Source organism: Agelaius phoeniceus, chromosome 1, assembly GCF_051311805.1.
Source record: "Agelaius phoeniceus isolate bAgePho1 chromosome 1, bAgePho1.hap1, whole genome shotgun sequence".
NCBI classification, from domain to species: domain Eukaryota; kingdom Metazoa; phylum Chordata; class Aves; order Passeriformes; family Icteridae; genus Agelaius; species Agelaius phoeniceus.
The window spans coordinates 104,851,498-104,869,353 of NC_135265.1; the positions used below are offsets into that span (position 1 = coordinate 104,851,498).

A 17,856-nucleotide genomic window follows, 5' to 3' on the forward strand; every position below is an offset into this window, starting at 1 on the left:
CTTCTGACTCCACATGACATTTGCCACTAATTTTTCTTTATCAGAAAGAATTCCTGGGTTAGGCTTCCCTGCTCTCTGTCTGCCCCCGCCCTTATCTCTGTCCTTCGGCTGAAACAGTTTCTCCAAGCATAGGCTTTTTATGAGAACAGGCAGTCAGACTAAACAGCTATGTTTGCAAGCTACAGATTTAACTCAAAGATGTACATTTCACCTAAATCAAAATGGATTTCTACTCTGGAAAATTTCCACTCTGTCTCATTTCTCCCCCCTTTCCTAAAAATAAGTAAATTCTTTTACTTAATGCAAATCCCTACTACAATAAGTGTCTCTTAATGCTTTACCATGTACATTTGATAAGGAGGTTAACATAGCTACTCGCTGTAGTATTCTCCAATTCCAAATTAGCAATACAAAGAATAACCCTAAACTTACTCTAACTAATATTAACAAAACTACAATGGGATGGCACAACTTCTTATTAAAGATCCCACTTGCATTTGGTGACCACCCAAAGATCACATCCCACCGGTGATGATCCGCATTTTGTTTTATTCTTGGCAGAATTCTGGTTATTTCTTTTGTATCCTGTTGGACAGTAATTAGGGTTTGCGTGGAATATCCACGCGCGGGCCGCACTGACCCTGCCGGGTGTCTGCCTGCAGGTGAGTGAGATGGAGGTGAACGGCCAGTTCGAGTCCGTCTGCGAGTCGGTGTTCAGCGAGCTGGAGTCCCAGGCTGTGGAAGCGCTGGATCTGCCCATGCCGGGCTGCTTCCGCATGAGGAGCCACAGCTACGTGCGGGCCATCGAGAAGGGCTGCTCCCAGGATGACGAGTGCATATCGCTGCGCTCCTCCTCTCCCCCGCGTACCACCACCACCGTGAGGACCATCCAGAGCAGTACTGGTGAGTAACGCAGAGGGAAATCCAGAGGGGGGTGGCAAGGCAAGGTTCTTCCCGTGCATTTCCATCAGATCAAGCTTTTCTCTGCCAGATGCCAAGCTCTTAACGGAGTCTTGTGTTTCACCAGGGAGCTGGACAGACTAATCAGCCTCAAACCACGCATAGACCAAGGCTGATGCCTTTGATATGGTTCCTTCTGTGTCCAAGCTAATTTATTCTGAGCTAAAAGCATACAGAAGGGAATTCCAAGGTCATGTCTCATCTTGTTATCCTCCCCAAAAGAGCAATCACAATTTGACAAGGCTGAGCAAAGAAGGCTCTGGGTTGGCAGTTCTGCTGGCTGTGACCAGCAAAGAGTCCCTCTGATGAGGTCTTCTACAAAGTTGAAGTGATTGTATAAGTTACTGGATGTGGTTTTTACTGGCTTGAAGAGACTGTTCCAGCTCTCTAGGCCCCATCTAAGATGTGAGAATGAAGAAAGGAAAGAAGAAGCAGTCTGCAGGTCAAAACATGCATGTTCACATTTTGCTGTTACATTCTTTCTGCAGTTCAAACTATTCAAGCCTCGCTAGAGGAAGAGGTTTCGGTGTAAACATGAGACTTCTAATCTGCTTTTTAATGTTCGAGGTTGCTTTTCTTTTGGAAATAACCATGATGAATGTCAGATTTTGTCACCAAAATCGTGCTTAAGGGGAAGAAAAACCAAGTAAAACCAAATTCCAAATCTGCCTCTCTCATTCAGGAAAGCAAGAGGCAGGAGCCATTACATGTGTGTGCTCTTCCCTGTGGCAAGATGAGAGAGAGCCTCTTTCTTTTGACTTCTGTGCAACCATTCCACTGTTTTACACAAGCTTCATTTACTAGTCATGTACTGTTCATATACTAATCATGTTCTTGACTAATATTGACTATTATACGTATTTCACTGTACCTGCTATCTCTTTTGCTGTGTTTTTTCATTTCTGTTTTCTGTAAACTTTTGTCCTTCTGTGTGTTATCTCAGAGGTGCAGTTGTTTATTCCTTGTAAGTCTTTTTTAAAGCTGCTTGTCAATTGTTCTGTGTCATCAAAGAACACTTTAAATCCTTTTACCAAAAATGTTCAGCTAAATTAAAGATTTTTCTAAAAGTAGCAAGTTAAACTACTGTTGGAAATATATTGGCAGTACATCACAAACATCAAAGCATTTTTAACAAATGCTGCAGAGAAGTTCTCATCTAAATCACTAAAGAAATAGTATTCACATGACAGCATTTCTGCTATAGAAATAGCCCTTGTGAGCACACAGGGTTTGCCCCAAACCACAAAGACAGGACTTGCATAAGGTGTGTGCTACTTCATTGTGTGGTATTAGTTTGTGTCAAACATATTCTGAGGCAAAAGCTGAAGGATGGGAGTTTTCAGGGATTTTTCAGTGTGTACTCATCTTTGTTAAATCAGCTTGGGTTGATCCCAAAAAGGGTTTTCTATTCTGTGAGAATGGCTTTGGTAACACTTTTCCTTTATGAAAATAACTGTGATCCTAAATACAGAAGAGAATAACTATTTTTCATTATCCCTATGTAAGAGGTTGTTTCTGTCACTTAGGAAAATGATGCCCATGTCTGGGGATGATGATGTATAAATGGAGAAGGTTGGCTGTGTGTGCCAGCCAAAAATGCTGGAAAACATGAAAGAGGAAAATCTGTACTGTAAACTATCTCTTGTTTATGGTCCCTTTTTTGTAGTGAAACCATAGAGACCTGATCTCTTCTCTGGGTAGCTGGCTTTAATTAAAAAAATCATATGAACAAAACTGTGATATTGAAAAACATAATCCAGTGAGTATGTCTTGAGTTATTGCTTCTGTAGTCAGGGTGTTAAAAGCAGAGAGAAATGATTTGCAGTGCTCTCTGGACGTACATACAAGCATTAAAAGATTGCTGTGGATGCCTGTTTTCTGCTGTGGGAATTTTACTGAGTTATCTTTTTCATTTTCTAATTCTTGGGCTCCAAGGGCCCATCCCTTCCGCTGGTAGCCTTTCAGACAACTTGTCTCCTTTAGTACCTGACTTACATACCACTGTCTGCTTAATGGGTATTAGAATTTAATTAATTATATTCAAAAACAAGGTGCTGACTACCTTGGTGTTGCCTGTGCCTGGCTCACAGAAGAGAAATATAAAGGCAATGTTGATGGTTTCTATTTATATCTGCTTCAATAAAATGGAAAATGGAAAAACAACTAGGCAGACATGAAGAAAGGAGAACAGTATCTCGGGTTTATCTCCACCGAGGTGATGTTGCAAATGTTTTTGTGGAGACATGGGAGCAGTTATGATCTAAAAATGGTTTTAATATCCCCAAATCAGAGAACAGTCCTCCTGCCCCTAAAGTATCTCTGCCTGTTCAACCAAGAAAGATTCCTTTCATCAACATTAGCAATACCCTCAAGAACGTGGCTTTTAATTCACTAATGCCAAAGCTGTGATCATGCACTGATATTGAGAATCTCTTTGCCAGCTGAAAGTACAGGGAAATGCCAGCTTGATGGTGGAAAAGACAGGAGAGCTGTCAGTTTACTGGATTCAAAATTGTTCCTCTAGAGCAATGATCCACAACTTTCCAGGGCATCTGGATTAAGCAAGAACTATGGACAAAAATCACACTTTGCCTGTTAGCCTTTGCTGTTGGGGTGGCAGCCTTAGGTTTTCATTTCCTTTTGTCACACAGTGTTGGCGGTTTAGTTCTGCAATCAGGAATTGCACCTCTAGCTCAGTTCCTGAGGATGTTTCCAGTCTGACTACAAATCTGTGCACTGACTATGGCACAGAGCTCAGCTAAGGGTGGCTGCCCACCTGGTGGCCTCTGCAGCCTGCACTGACTTTATGCTGCTGTGGGGACACTGAGGGGTGGCTGCAGCTCAGTGAAACAGCCCAAATGTAAAAATGGAGGTGGAGGCACAAACCTGATGTCACCAAAGGGGTGAAATGTTACACTATGAGTGGGGAGGAAAATCCTAACCTCACCAAAGTCTGCTACCAAATTTCCTCCTAATGTCCAACCTAAACCTTCTGTCCAACCGGGCACAGCTTAGGAATAAGTCCTCTCATGCTGTCACAGTTTGCCTGGGAGAAGGAGTCAATCCCCATGCATGAGTCAATGCATACAGGTAATGATGGCAACCACCAAACCACAGCTGAAAGGCAAAGAGTAGAGTTATTTCATTACCTCACCAACATGGCTGGGCAGCAGAGACACACTGGGACATGGACTCTGTGGGGCTTAGTTCATCCTAGTGAAAAGGCACAGGCTCCAATACGTTTAGTTCATCCTAGAGCACAGTAATGAGGGGAACCACTGTTTGCCCCAGGCATCAAAGGGTCTTAAACATGTAATTTATCACAAGGCTGTGCTTTTATGATAATTCACTTCCAGCAGAACGCTCAAGCATGTCTGTGTGTTGTCTCTACACAAGAATTCTACTTCTCAAAACCAGCTGAGGATGAACAACACTGGGCATAATAAATAGACACTTGTTCCCACTCTGACATTCTTAGCATTCCCAGCTGCAAGGTCACTTTGAGCAAAAACTATTCCCTCCTTGCCAATCTTCCTGTTTTAACCCTTTCCTCCCAACACCCACCTGGCTACAAACTCCGTTTATCCTTGCTTTTAAATGAAGGGTTTTGGAATGAGGAAGAGAAAATGCAATCTTGACATTTTCTATGGAATTATAAATCACACACAGGATCACTGGGTTGGAAGAGATCTTTAAGATCATTGAGTCCAACCCAGCCCTAAAACTTCAACTAGACCATGGCACAGAGTGCCATATCCAATCACACATTCAGGGATGGTGACTCCACCACCTCCCCAGGCAAACCATTCCAACATTTTATCACCCTTTCTGAAAAAAACTTTTTCTTAATATCCAACCTATATTTCCCTTGGCACATCTTGAGACTGTGTCCTCTGGTTCTGTCAGTTGCTGCCTGGTGAAAGAGACCAACCCCCACCTGACTACAGCCACATTTCAGGGAGTTGTGTAGAGAGTGATAAGGTCACCTCTGAGTCTCCTTTTCTCCAGGCTGAACACCCCCAGCTCCCTCAGTCGTTCCTCACAGGACTTGTGTTCCAAGCCCCTCACCAGCCTCATTGCCCTCCTCTGGACGCACTCAGGAGTTCTATGTAGTAAGCTCTATGTCACAACTGCATCATGCCTTGAAAGTTAATCAGCTGAAAAGCTCTGTTCACCCTCCTATTTGCCCTCTCAGTATCAGAGGTACCCATGGAGGCATCCTGACTGGGGCCATCCCAGGGAGCAGGGCTGTGCAGGCCGGGAGGCAGAGCAGCCCTGAAGTGCTGACATATGTTATACACCATAGGCTGCACTAAAAATTAACACCCAGGTCATTTGAGCCCTTCAAAGGAGTTTAATGAGCTGTGAGTTATTACATAATTTGATCCCAGGTTATTTGCAGATGCAACTATTGTAGCTGAAGCGCTTCACAACAAATCCAGTCACTAAATAAGTAGCCTTTTAACAATTTTAAGTCTGTGAATCATTTCAATGAGCTTGAAGAATGCAGTAATTAAGAAACAATTAAATGTTAAAGGAGTCAAAAGAACATCTTTCTACTACATTTATTGTGTCTCTGTTTCTAAACTTTCCCAATGTAGCCGTGTATGATGCTTTGCTGTAAACAAACCTTGTGACATTGTGAGGGCTCAGGCATGGGCACACATGCATACAAATATATAATATAGTATAATGTACAAATATGTAATGATATCTCTCTGACAGAGCTCAAGTTGTAACATCAGGAAAAACTCTGCACTGGATTGCAATTCAGTTCCTATCCCCCGTAGAGTTAGGGGAAGAGAAATATCAGAGTTATCTGCAGCAATGCCATCTGGTGATTCTCAGTAATATTACACTTCTGCTTAAAAGCAAAATAAGTAAAAATCCCAAGGAAATCATGCTGTGTTGCCAGCAGGTTAGAGAAGGACAGAGAGTTACCACAGTATATGCTAATTGCAGTCTTTCAGCTGAGCAAACCATTTTCCTTCCATTCATTGGAACATCTGATCAAGACAAGTCAGGCATTTTGTGGAAAATCTCTAAGGGGCTGCCTAGCCAATTAAAAAAAAAAAAAGCATATAAAATGCAAATAAGTCTAAAACCTGACTTGTGCCAGAGAGAATTCAAAAATAAAATCAAATCCTGTGGATAAGGAAGCTGTAACTGAGTGTATGCCAGATGCAAGTACTTTGGATTCCTCAGAGCTGTCCTTTCAGAGACTGCTCTGTTCAAAAGGAAACAACAAATTAGGATTTCACATGTGATTTCCAGTTGAAGCTAAGGTTGGTTTCTGGATCTGTAACAAAATTAGGATATTTCCACAGAAGGTCTGAAGAAATATGACTACGTTAAGGCCTTCATGCAGATGTTGAAACTTAAAATAAATCTGAGGTTTGTAGAAAACTGTTTGACAAAGAATTTACATGGTTCATTTCCTCTCTTTCCTCGAGTAATCCTAAAACGTGTTCTGCCTTTGGATCTGCTATCAAATTGCTTAAATCAGCACTTTAAAATGTTTTCCTTTGTTAATGAGGATCTGACCTTGGAGGAGAACATTATTTCCAGTTTCAGAGGTGTCTTACTATAGCTAGTACGAATTTCATCTCTTCTATCCTAGTAGTCAACTAGATGAATATTAAGCTCCACATCACATCAAAACCCACCATTTTTATGAAGCCAGTGAAGGTTTTTAATGAGAAATTCAGAAAGGGTGAGAAAAGGACTTTATTTTGTAGAGCATGGCCTAATTATTTTTTTCCACATTTGAAAACTTAGTTTGGAGGAATTTACAGCAGTCTCCAAAGTTATAAATGTGTTTCAAATACAGGGAATTAAAAACCATTATTACCCTTTGGTATTCCATTTTTGCTTACTATTCTTACTCTTTATTTGCTTGATATGCTTCTAAACATTTGGGCTAAGGCTCATAGTCAGGTAAGAATGTGAGAAAGACCTTAATTATTCAAAACTACGAGCTTAAAATGTCTTGAAGGAATATGTTGTCTTACTTTGTGAACACTTCCAGAAACACGGAACAACTCTGCTATTTTGTTGAGACAGCACTTGTTTGGTTGACTTCTCCAGCTGTCCAAACAACTTGGACATCTCCAAGACTGAAAATGGGTGACTCTGCCATTGGCCAACTCTGCCAATGTCTGTGTTTCTCTCATGCTGGGGAGTGCTGTGCTGGGCACACATATGAGATGTGGCCTCACCAGAATTACACCTCCCTCAAACCTCCAGCTGTGCTTTAGCAAAGCCTGGCATGCAGTGAGCAGTCCTCAGTGCAATGTTACACTGCTGTGTGCTTCTCAGCCTGATGCTCTGTAAGATCCTGGTGGCCTTTTGAGATGCTGAGAGTAAGATGGCCATCAGACCTGTGAGCTGATAGTCTCAAATGAAATGGGAAAAAGCATGATTTTAGAGGAGAACTTTAACAAAAATCCCTATTGTTCTATGCAAAGAAATATTAAGTGTATTTCTTATCAAGTGGAGCACAAATAAAGAGGACACAGGGATTAGCTACTTAAAATGTAATGTTTCATTATGTGTTAATTTTGCATTAATTTTGATTCAGATATGAAAAATTTTGTGGAAGCCCTTGCATATATTTGTATGGAATGTGCTTAAATTCATTTTTCCATTAATCTGTTTCTTTTGATTATATTGCACACACAAAAAGTGATAACCTTTTCAGGTGTTCAGATTTACACAGCTCTTCCTAAAGGTGTACAGAGCATGTTTGGATTTGAACTCTGCTTTAGTTTCAGACTAGATAGGTGTGTTATCAAATGCACCGCTACTGGAGATTTTTGTAGGGATGTTCAGGACCCCAATTTCATGGAGACCTCCCAGTGTGCTGATGCAGTGAGAGAGTCCTGGTCCAATGATTGTGTGCCCCACTCCTGCTGGTGTGCACATTCTTGTGGAAGTGCCCTGATGGAGCCTGCAGCCATGCCTGTGTAGTACAGCACCTGAATGCCCAGCACCTAGCTGGTAAAAAATGCCACTTGATGTACCATAACAAATGTACAGGAAGTCATTACAAGCAAAACAGTAATTTAAAAGTTGTTCTGCTGACTGAGCACTGCATGCCTCACGTCTCATTAGCTGAGAATTAACATTTTTCTAAGCCCATAAACAAGCGTGAAACCTCAATAATTTTGCCACAATCCAAGAAGCGATGGTTTATGGCAAACAGTCCCTCCTGCTCACTGCTGCAAGGCAAGTCTGCCCTTTGCCAGCAGCTTGGGCTGGCTGACAGGTCTGCCTTAGACAGGGGCAGCAGTTTAGCTCAGGTCTGGTGTCCTAAGAGCAAACTCAGCACGAGGCTGATGTGATTTCAGCAGCTCTGACTCAGCAGCCTTGTGTATCTGTGGTTTTGGGAACAGAGTTTCCTGACTTGAACACAAGAGTAGGAACCAACCTTCTTTGAAATATGCCTGGAATCACATCACAAGGAAGCAGGTTTCCCATAGCAGCACCAGCTTGTAATTGCAAACTAATGGATGGAATATGTAGCAGGATATAAAATAAAATAAAACCACAGTCGTTTTTCATTTGTAAATTGTGAGAGGGCAATATAACTTTTATCCCAAAATGTTGTTCTCAGGAACTGGTCATTGCTCTTATTCTCAGAACTCTGAGAACTAGAGATACATCATTCCTTAGCTCAAGAGTAAATAATTAAATTTTCCCTTTATGGAAAAATACAACAAAGACCGGAATCTTTCTTTTTTCCAGCTTATTTCCATTGCAATGTTCTTGTGATGGCAGTGACAGAAATGAGCTGAATCAGTAACTGAAGACATGCCCCAATTTATATAATGAGATCACATTTTGAGTAATAATTCCTGCCATTTTCCTAAAATAGATTCCTGTGCTTTTAACTACAGTTGTCTTTTGGAAAGCAGGACTTAGGCCTCTTTCCTGAAGAGGCTGTGCTTAATTAATACAGGCAGTGTGTAAAAATAACTCAGGTTTTTCTTTTTAGTTTGTGCTACTGTCCAATCTCCAGCCAGGTGCTGCCACTCACCTTCACTAAGTTCCACATCAGTCCTTTAAGACAAACCTCAATATTTTGGTATTCCCCAGATATAATACTTGCAAAGCTCTCTTGAGCCATAGGATTTTGCAAGAAGTTACAGATGAAATACTTGGTGATGATGAGCTTTTTAAAGTGACTGAGTGATTTTTGATTTCAAAAAACTAAGAATTTTTAATAAGTGTGTTTAATGAGTACAGCTCTACAGGGCCCCTCTTGTAGTACAGCAATTTATTTGGAGCCATTATATTTCATCATGTCAGTAATTCCCATTTTGGAGCTCAAATATGATGTATTAGGTACTGAATAGTGTAAATAATTGCACATTTTCATGCTTCCTAAATATGCGTTTATGCAACAGTCTAAAAGTAATTGGCTCTTTGAAGCTATGGAAGACTATGGGGTGCATACATTATTAACCACTTTTTGAAACAAACACTGCTTTGTTTCCTTAACAATATGACAGACAAACCCAAAGGAAATGTGGCGGCAAAGAAAACTGCACATTAAAAAAAATTGCAGAACCTCTGAAGTATACACAGAGATATGATTTACTCTCTTTATTTCTTGCTATTACACCAGTCTCACTGCACTGCTTCTTACAATGCTCAATAAAAAGCACAATGCAACCAAAATACTGGGATCTGGAAAATATCTAATGCTATTTTGCAAAGAGGAACTGTCTCGCTGCCATCAGAGTTTAACAGTTCCTTTTATGAAAAGCACACTGTAGGCAGATGTTGGTAATCTGTTCTAATGCCACAACCTTTGTCTGGCCTCTCAAGGGGCAAATGGATGTGTTGGTCTTTGGAAATTGTTTTCCCTTACTGAATTTAGCTTTGGTCAGATGGGAGAGGGCTAAATTGTATCCCACTTAAAATGCAGTAAGCCATCTGAGCTGAACAATTCCTAGTTGCTTTGATCAAGGATTTGAGCTAAGCTATCAGAGAAGGGAAAAAAACCTAAAAAACAATAAATAACACCACAGAACCCTCTACTGTGACAGATCTCTTGCCTGTTCTGTTGAGGAAAATGCCTACCTTTTGTCTCTGTACAGTCAAGATGATGGTGTCTTGATAACCATTCTCTTTCTTGTAACAATTTTCAAATTAATTCTGTCTTTAGCTAAAGTAAAATGTAGATAGGTATCCCACTGGGAAGGTTTAGATGAAAGTAAGAATATTGTAATAGGATAGTTAAACAAATGCTGGCAGTCTATTTCTGTTTTGAATTTTTTTTCTTTCAATTTCCTTTAACTTCCTTCTGAACTTCACAACGAATCAAATAAAATTATGAATATTTGTGTCGGAAAAAATCAGGGTCTACTAGACCAAAATAACCAAGCTATGAATAAAACCCAACTGAGTCTCCATAGGCCTCAATCTAACTGTCTCACAAAGTCCTAAGAAAACCTGCCGCTTTCCATTTTCCATGATGGGGAATTTGCACCCAATTGTCAGAACGAGTTGTTACCTGGTGCCACGGCCTTACACTGTCTTGCCTCACACAGCCCCCTGAACGCTCATGTGACGTTTTACCATTTGCGTCTTTTATTTAAAAAGGGGGAAGCAAAAGTAGAAGGGTTCCAGAGATGGAGAAGGGGTGAAGGGAAGTATTGCATCTGTGTTGGAAGCTCTGACAGTGGGGTTGGTAGGGCTGCATGCTCTGACCTCGGTGAAGTCAGTTACCATCTTGTTACATACTTCCAAGGAAGCTTGTCTTGCCCTATTTGGGATGTGGCTATGAGGGAGTTAGATCATGTTAGAAGTTAGATTAATGCACAGCTAAAACCAAAATGCTTATTGTCCTTTCAGGCAAAAAAAAAAGAAAAAAAAAAAGAAAAAAGGGAATAAGTAAGGACAAAGGACAACATTAGTTAAGATTTCCAATACCAACACCATCATTCAGTCTTCCTAGATCTTCCTCTAGGATTTTGCCCACAGCCAAAAAAGTGCATCACATTCACCCAGATGCACATAGTGTCATTTTGTGTAAATAGGCAGTTGTGTTTAACCTCACATGAGCTACCTGCAGGGTTAATCCTTAAACAGGCACTCCTGGTCTACACAGACTCTTCAGCCTGCAGCATATCAACATCTGTTCCGGTGTCGCCTACTTCCACAGATTGCACGTGGCATTAGGAGTAAGAGCTCCCTCCAATAATCCAGTTTATATTGCCAGTTGTCCCCTTTTCTGGACTTCAGATATGTGCTGCAGTCCTGAGAGCCTTTCTCTATTTCTGTCAGTGCTTACTGAGAGCAGAAGAGTGTATCCCCCTTCTGGAGGGTGCCTACTGCTACTTTAGCCAAGGAGACTCTCACTGAGTGCAAAGGTTGCTCTCATGTCCTGTGAGTTTGGGTAGCATAGTCAAGGAATACCTGTAGGGTGAACTGAACCTGAAAACATGTGGGTGGTCATTTTTTTTTTTATTATTTAATAGAATACAATAGCCCACCCTACAGGTGACATGCACCACTGGAGAAAATGTGTATCTGTAAATAAGTAGCAATTAAAGCAGTTTTTACTCTTAACATTTTTTTTCCTAATTCAACATATCTGCTTTCATTGAAGAGCAAAGAGTTTGATGGTTAAGTAAAAAAAGATGAGAAGAATTGACAAAAGGGGAAGGAGAAGGATAAAGGAAAAATACAGATTTTGAGTAGCAAAGTAGGTCCAGAAGAGTTTCATAAAAGAGAATTGTGGCCTGCACTTCAAAAATCATTCATTATGTAGAATCAGTAACTCTGTGTGAATAGTTGATGGTGAGAAACAGATGCATGGAGCTTTGAACCTGAGTTTTTCCAAAATACTTTTTCTTCTCCTTATTCCTTTATCATGTATGAATTGGTGTGTAGACTAGGTGGAGATGATGTGCTGTCTAGCACGTTTTATTGATGCTGTTTGAGCTCCCAGTGTAGATGGTTTTTGACATTTATTTTGGAACATATTTTCTGGTTGTGATGAGATTCCAGTTTTCCTGCAGGCAGGAGATATAGAGGGATATGAAATGGTCGTCAAGTTAATGGTGTCCAGAATCCCTTTATTGCCTTCAAAGGGCTGGCAAAACTAGTGAATGGAAAATAATGAACATGACAGATAAGTAGGCACTGGATAGAAAGCTTGAATAGCTGTGGGAATTTTTGGGACCACAGCAGCAGTGTTGGAATTTCATCAAATGAAGGGGAATGCTTTCCCCCATCTGTTCTGCAGATACGTCTTAAAATATTAAGTACAATATTGCAGACCAGGGCAGTCTGTTAAGTTACAAAGCTGAAACATGTCTTTCTTTTCTTGCAAAATTCGCCCACTGAGGGTCCAGTTGTGTAAGGTGCTGAGTGTCCTCAGCTGCCACCATCACAGTATCAGTTCATAATTTCTGTATGCCTGGTGTCACAGAAACATCTGGCTCCTCTATTTCACTGCCAGTACCTTTACAACCAGAGGAGTCTGGGCAGGAGCATGAATCTGTTGGAATCCAGTTTAGGATATTTTTTTAGAAGAAACAAATGTAAACTTTTCTAGTCCTTTTGATGTTGAAATTTTAAACTGGGCAATGAGATTCTAGGGCATAATACAGACATGGCTTGCAAAACAATTTCCAGGGAATCTTTTCAGATTTTCGGGTTGGGTTTTTTTTTCATTTTGCTACTAAAAAAATTAGATCCTGAGGAGTGACATTGGGGTAAATTTACACTTCTCCTATCCTGCAGTAGCAGGCAAATTTGCAGCAGAATAAAAACTGATTTTATGACCCAATGCCAGGATTGTTTCTGTCACATCCATAAATGGAAGAGATTGAACAGGCAGCTGTATCTTTCCTTCTTCATGGTTAACAAGGAGATCATGCTCAGCAGAATAAGATGGAGGAATATTGGGTGCCCTGTTGTCCATAACACCATGTTTCATATATATTTCATATATGTGTGCTAAACAATGATAAAAGAAGACCACCCATGGCATACTAGCATGACTCTATTAAAGGGGTTGTTTCTATTTGCACTGCAATCATGTGCACTTCTCCCAGACCCTTTGTTATTTCCTCCTCTGCACATTGTTTGGTGCATACATGTCTTTTGAAGAACTGGCAAACAATGAACTTTGCCAGCTATTGCTGATGTGGAGAAAAATCCTCACTCCATCTTCGGACAACTGCCTCTCCAGCAGGCATGGAAAAGTGTCAGGAACTCTTCTAGGGTGGCATTCTGGCCAATGCCTATGCAGATGCACAAGAACAAAGTAGTTTTTACCAAAGCCAAAATGTATGTAATTGAAATTGTCAATTACGACAAATTTCAAAAAAAAACCCCAGTGTGTTTATTGAACAACATAAGTGTGGTAATTGTGAACATGTGACATTAATTATGGGTGCAGGATTAGGCATACCCACCTGGTCTAGGCTTCCTTTTTCTCACTTCCAGCGTGACATTAACTAATTTGGGGCCTGAGGCACAGTCAGCTTCTGACACTGAAGTGTACTGGCTGTATCAGCATAATCTGGCATCATCTTTTACATCCAATTTTATTCTCCTGAAAAGTCTATTATTATTATTATTATTATTGGAGCATGACAATATGCTTCTTAGGAGAGAGAAAAAAGCCCAGGGAAATTATTAATTCAAACCGTCAGCAATATCTAGCTCATTCATATTGTTATGAAAAACATTTCACTTGTGACATAAAACTGGTGCATGTTTGCTTTTTGATAAAGTATCAGGAAGAAGTGGGTATCTTTCTACTGGGGCAGTTTGTAGAAATTTTGCAAAATCCAAATTAGCATACATCTTCCTAAAATTGCAGTAAGTTATAAAATTATGGCTTTTCATCAAAAAAAGGAAAGTGTTGTATTTCTCAAATTGGATTAAGTGAAAATAAGTTCATGTTGCAAAAGTGGTAATGTCATTAAATAATTTTATAGGACAAGGCCTGCTAATGCCTTGTGTGCTGCTGATGCACATCATCTGCCAGTCAGCTTTCCACTTATCCTTTAGCTGCTTTGCTGATTCTTATCAGTTTGTCTGCTTAAAATGTGTCTTATAAAAGACTTTTTATTTCATACACTTTTATTCATCTCGACTCTCAATGAAGATTTCCTATTTAACTCCATTGAATTAATATTTAATATTTGTTGAAGGTGACTGGCATGTCTTCTCCTGGAGCTGTATTTACACAGATTTCTCTGGTGCAGTCCCTGATGACTTCCCACAATAATCAAGACTGAGCTGTTTGCCATGCTTCACAGAAGTGGTTAGTTAATGAAGATTTGTTTGGGGACAGGCTGAAGCTAATGGCATGTCTCATTTCCTCAATAAAAACTGCTGTTTAGTAAACTGTATCTGATGACCTCATGACGCTCAAATCAGTCACCATTTTTCCTAGCACATTTATTCTGATTTTTACAGATAATGGCTCTCCAATCATTCTTTAATACTGTTTTAGAGAAAACTAATGATGTGTCCTTAATTAATCTAGTCTCATAGATTTTTATCTTTCATCTTTTGCTGCCTATGAAAAATGTAGATATCTTTTAGTTTGTCAGCCAGCAACACCCCTCCAGAAGTCAGACTACAGACTCTTCAGACAGTATTCAGATGCCTATCATTTATATAGTTATATTTTATATCTGCTAAAAGCATTATGGCATAATGTTACTGCTGTGCAACATTCCCTACTGAGCATATGCATATTAATCACCCATGGCTGTAACACTCATTTCCTCTAACTTTGCCCATATTTTAATTTTTTTGTTTCCCCCAGTTGCACCCTTCTGGCTAGCTTGAAGAAGAACTCTCTTTCAATTCCCAGTCCAATGTATTGTTGGACAAACAAGGCAGCTCCAGCAGACAAGTGTCATTCCTGTCTGAAGAAAGGGAATGGGTTACAAGTAGGAAGTGAAGAGGAGATGACAGTGTTTCAGCTCCGGCAACTTGAGAGATTTTTCTGGGTCCCTACTAGGAAATCAAATTTCCTTTTTCCTTTTTTTTTCCTTTTTGTGTTTTAATTAGTAGAATTATAGTGAGGCCATCTCAGCAGACCAGATATGGTGGCTTGTAGAAATACAGCAGCTAAGGTTACCCACCCAGTCATGAACCATGAAACCATCATGTTTGCAGCTTCTGAAGTGGAAGAAATGGGGATAACTAGCACAGACTGCATTTAAAGAAAGATCATTGCTAATCTGTAAGCACACAATACCAGGGCTTTTTTCCTAGTTCTTTTTAACTGCATATAATTATCCTTCAAACAAGCTGTCCTTTTTCACAGCTTCTTTCTTTTGTTTCTTTTCCTCTGATCCTCTTCCATGTTGCTAGTTTGAATAATTATGTAACTGTTTCTGATTTTTGGAAAGGATGAGCTGGGCTCACAATCCCTCTGTCACCGAATTCATCTGTTGGCCCATGGGCCAGCTGTGCCCACCTCCCACCATTCTGTCATTGCTGTTTCACTGCACTCAAGGGCACTCAAGTAGCATCAAGGGCAATCCCCCTCTTCTTGCTAAGCTATATATCCTATTCCCTGTTGTGTTAATGAATCTACTGTATCTTTTCTGAATTCTTATTTCATCCTATAAGCACCATTTCCACTTACATAAGGCAGCAATGAGAAAGCTCCAAGCCATGTGTTCCTTGCAAAAACAGAAATTTGCAATCAGTCCTGTTGTGTTAGTAAAAACATGAGAATTTGAGTCACAACAATGTCAGGAGGCAGAGTTCAGGTCAGGCTGGCAATGAACCATCACAAAGACGATGCCTTTCCAGAGCATTTGAGGCTATTCTGCATTGCATGTGTGAAATTCATGATTTAATTTCTTAAAATGAAAATTTCTGTTAAACAAAAGTTAGCTGGCTATTGGAGAAGTGCTGGTAAGGCAATCCCAATATCCCTTTCCACTGTCTAACCTTTAGGGGAAAAAATTACCAGCTTTATAGAACTTGGTCAGGCACATCTCCATTTTTCTTAACTTGATCTTCATTTTACATGTACTAGATGGAAAAAGCAGATTATGCAAGAACGTTTCTTCTGGCCACTTGAGGGTTTTAACAGCAGAATAATAACTAATTCCCCATCCTGCATATAATTATGGCAAATTCTGCTGAGAGGATCAATTTTCTCCAGTCTCCATTCTCCCTTTATCTAATCATATTCAGCAGGAAGCTTTGGCAGTAATCTGGCTGGCTCAGCTCCACTTCACGATAGTTCTTTTACAAAAATCACTTCTTGAACAAGTTGTTACAAATACAGTACCATTACATTATATTGTGTTCTTCCAACTTACAGATTTTAAAATGTAACATTTACGGTGAGAGCAAGGCCTATGGTTCATTCAGATGCACGAACTGTGTGGCACGGGGTCGAGTTTTTTATTAACTGCATTTGCATGTGGTGATTTATCTCATTTGATGCTTTCAGGGAACCCTCTTCTTGCTAATGGGTCAGAATTGGTCATAAGGATCTGCTCCAGCACAAGATACAAAACTCTTAACTAGGTTTGAAACAAATACAGCTCCTTTTACAAGAATTAGGTTGATAATCATAGCAGTAGTTTGAATTGAGTGTAGTTCTGATATCCAAAATGTCATGGGCTAGTTCCTTTTTTCTTTCAATGTACCCTAACTGAAATGTTAAAAACTCTTACTGCGCACTGAAGGCAAAACTATTTCCATAGCCAAAATGAATTTTGCCCTTAAAGAAATATATTCTAGATAATTCTCTTTGTATATCAGAAGTTAGCCTATTCATCTCATGTCTTTTGAAGCTGAGCAGCTGAGGATACCTGTGAAATCACAACAAAACCATGCAGGTGTGCTTAGTGCTTAGTGCTAGTTCCTCCACGGCCTGAGTGCCTGACGGGCTGCCATGTGTGACCCTGCCACGCTGGAGCTCGCAGCAGCCAAGGCACAGCTCCGGGTTTCACAGCTGCAGATAGCACTGAGGACAGACAGCTCTGAGCAGTGCAGTTCAGCTGAGTGTGAGCTGCTGCACAGCCTGAACTGTGCCAGGGTGCCCTTTGTCTTCCACTTTTCTGGAAGTCATGCAGCTGCCTTGGTACCATCACCCCCCTCATGTGCGAAAATGGAAACTGTTCTCACAATGTTTAGAAAAACAGGAATGCTTGGGAAGTCACAATGAGCCAGAGCTGTTGAAAGTGAAACAGTGGATGTTATCAGCTGTACCTCCTGCTTCCAAGGAGACTGACATCTGATCCTGGAAACAAGGAATGTGAAATGACATTTTTGATTTGGAAGGCTATTAAAATACTTCAACAGGTGCTCTACCTGATATGTGCCTGTTCTAGTGCAGAGCTTTGCAAATTTGGTATTAACAATGCTTATTTTCTTGAAAGCTGTTGTTGTGCCTCAGTTTTATGAATTTTTAATTTGTCAGCTTTATTCAATCTTGAAAGATTTCTAAACGGATTTTCCTGTCTACATTCCTTGCATCAACAACTTGCATTACTTCCACCCCCAATTTAGTGAACAAATTGGTCCCAGGCAAAAAGCTGCAGTATGAATCCACATTTCCCTGAAGGATACCTGTGTATGCTTTTGACAAAGGATCATCTCAAACTGGAAATGGATAAAATGAGAACTTTCTTGGAAGTAACTGCAAATGTGGGTCACAGCTTTCCAGCAGACCAATGATGAAAATAAGATGTGGCTGCTTCCTCCTCTGACCCAATTGTTCTTCATTAGCATCAACAATAAGCCCTACTAAGCAGTGCTGCAGCTCTCTGGCCTTTTAAATTCACACAGAGAAAGATCACTTTTGTGAAGCCTGAGAACAGCTGGTTTTACTTATGCATATATGATCATGTGAGAACAAAGGGAATCACTTAAAACAAAGTGCTAATA

At 40.3% G+C, this 17,856-nt stretch overlaps 1 protein-coding gene across 7 annotated transcripts in view; it reads left to right on the forward strand.

Moving 5' to 3' along the window:
• Positions 1-17,856, forward strand: part of DLGAP1 (DLG associated protein 1) — a 402,137-nt gene that overhangs the window by 308,654 nt on the left and 75,627 nt on the right. For all 7 annotated transcript variants that reach the window (XM_077184530.1, XM_077184523.1, XM_077184534.1 and 4 more), the window contains one exon: positions 663-903. In XM_077184530.1, coding sequence (XP_077040645.1) covers positions 663-903 — 241 coding nt within the window. The remainder of the gene's footprint in view (positions 1-662; positions 904-17,856) is intronic.